The following is a 1,045-nucleotide window of genomic DNA, read 5'->3' as shown; positions in this document are numbered from 1 at the left end:
ATTCTCTCTAAGACTTTAAGTGAACAAGGATGCAAAGTTTATGCACTTAGTCGCACGCAAGAAACCCTTGACACTTGGCAGCGGAAAATTCAAATATACACACAATCAAAGCTGATGTAAGGAACTGGGATGAATTGAGAAGAAAACTTGATGGGATCGAAGTTCTAGATGGACTTATTAATAATGCGGGTGTAACGGAAGGACTTTCTGGTCCTGCATTAGATGTTTCGAAGGGGTCCTTAGATAAGTATTTCGAAACTGGTGTGTTAGCATCAATCAATACAATTCAGATCATCGGAAAGAAAATGGTAGATGCTAAAAGATCGGGCTCAATTGTGAATGTTTCCAGTGTGGTATCGATACAAAGTTTTCCGCAAAACATAGGATATACCACAAACAAGGCAGCACTCGATATGATAACTAAACAATTCGCGCTGGAGTTAGGACCACATCAAATTAGAGTGAACAGCATCAACCCCACACTAGTTAATACAGAACCAGTACAGAATTTAATAAAAGATGTGTTACCGGTAGATAAACTCTTTATCGAAAAGACACCAATGGCACGCATACCGGAAGTGAATGAAATTGTGAACCCAATCTTATATCGTCTTAGCGATTTCTCATCAATGGTTTCGGGGACTACACATATTGTTGACGGTGGAATGATGTCGGCATTCGCTACTAAATTGTAAATGTATTCAGTGCATATTCTGTCAGATGAAATTTCTGAATTAAAAGAGATGTAAAAACAAACTGTTGAAATATGTGAAATTTTATGTTGTGTCAAAATGATATATAGATCTAACATCTTATTTTTGTAACTTTATTACGTCGTGTCTGTTTAGACTTTGTGTGTCATTGTTTATGGTTACGTGGCCGAGTGTTTAAGCTCGCTGACTTCAACTCACTTGCTCCTTACCGATGTGAGTTTGAGCTTCACTTTAGGCGTAGAAATCTATATTTGAGGAAATCATGCAGCTGGCTTACGGAAATTAGGTGGTTCTACCAAGGTGGCAGCACGTAATGATATAATGCCCGTAGG

At 38.3% G+C, this 1,045-nt stretch overlaps 1 protein-coding gene across 1 annotated transcript; it reads left to right on the top strand.

The window, feature by feature from the left end:
* Positions 1-305: 305 nt before the first annotated feature.
* LOC123558355 (carbonyl reductase [NADPH] 2-like) lies at positions 306-695 on the top strand. The gene has a single exon (XM_045350236.2). It carries the CDS (start codon positions 306-308, stop codon positions 693-695), a length of 390 nt encoding a protein of 129 aa, XP_045206171.2.
* Positions 696-1,045: the final 350 nt, after the last annotated feature.

This window comes from Mercenaria mercenaria, chromosome 5 (genome assembly GCF_021730395.1).
Source record: "Mercenaria mercenaria strain notata chromosome 5, MADL_Memer_1, whole genome shotgun sequence".
NCBI classification, from domain to species: domain Eukaryota; kingdom Metazoa; phylum Mollusca; class Bivalvia; order Venerida; family Veneridae; genus Mercenaria; species Mercenaria mercenaria.
The sequence above is the reverse complement of the archived record's forward strand: the minus strand, read 5'-3'. Positions and strand labels throughout refer to the sequence as shown.

Bases quoted from the DNA above. Each gene is read 5' to 3' on its own strand.
- LOC123558355 (XM_045350236.2), top strand. From the start codon at position 306: ATGGTAGATGCTAAAAGATCGGGCTCAATTGTGAATGTTTCCAGTGTG.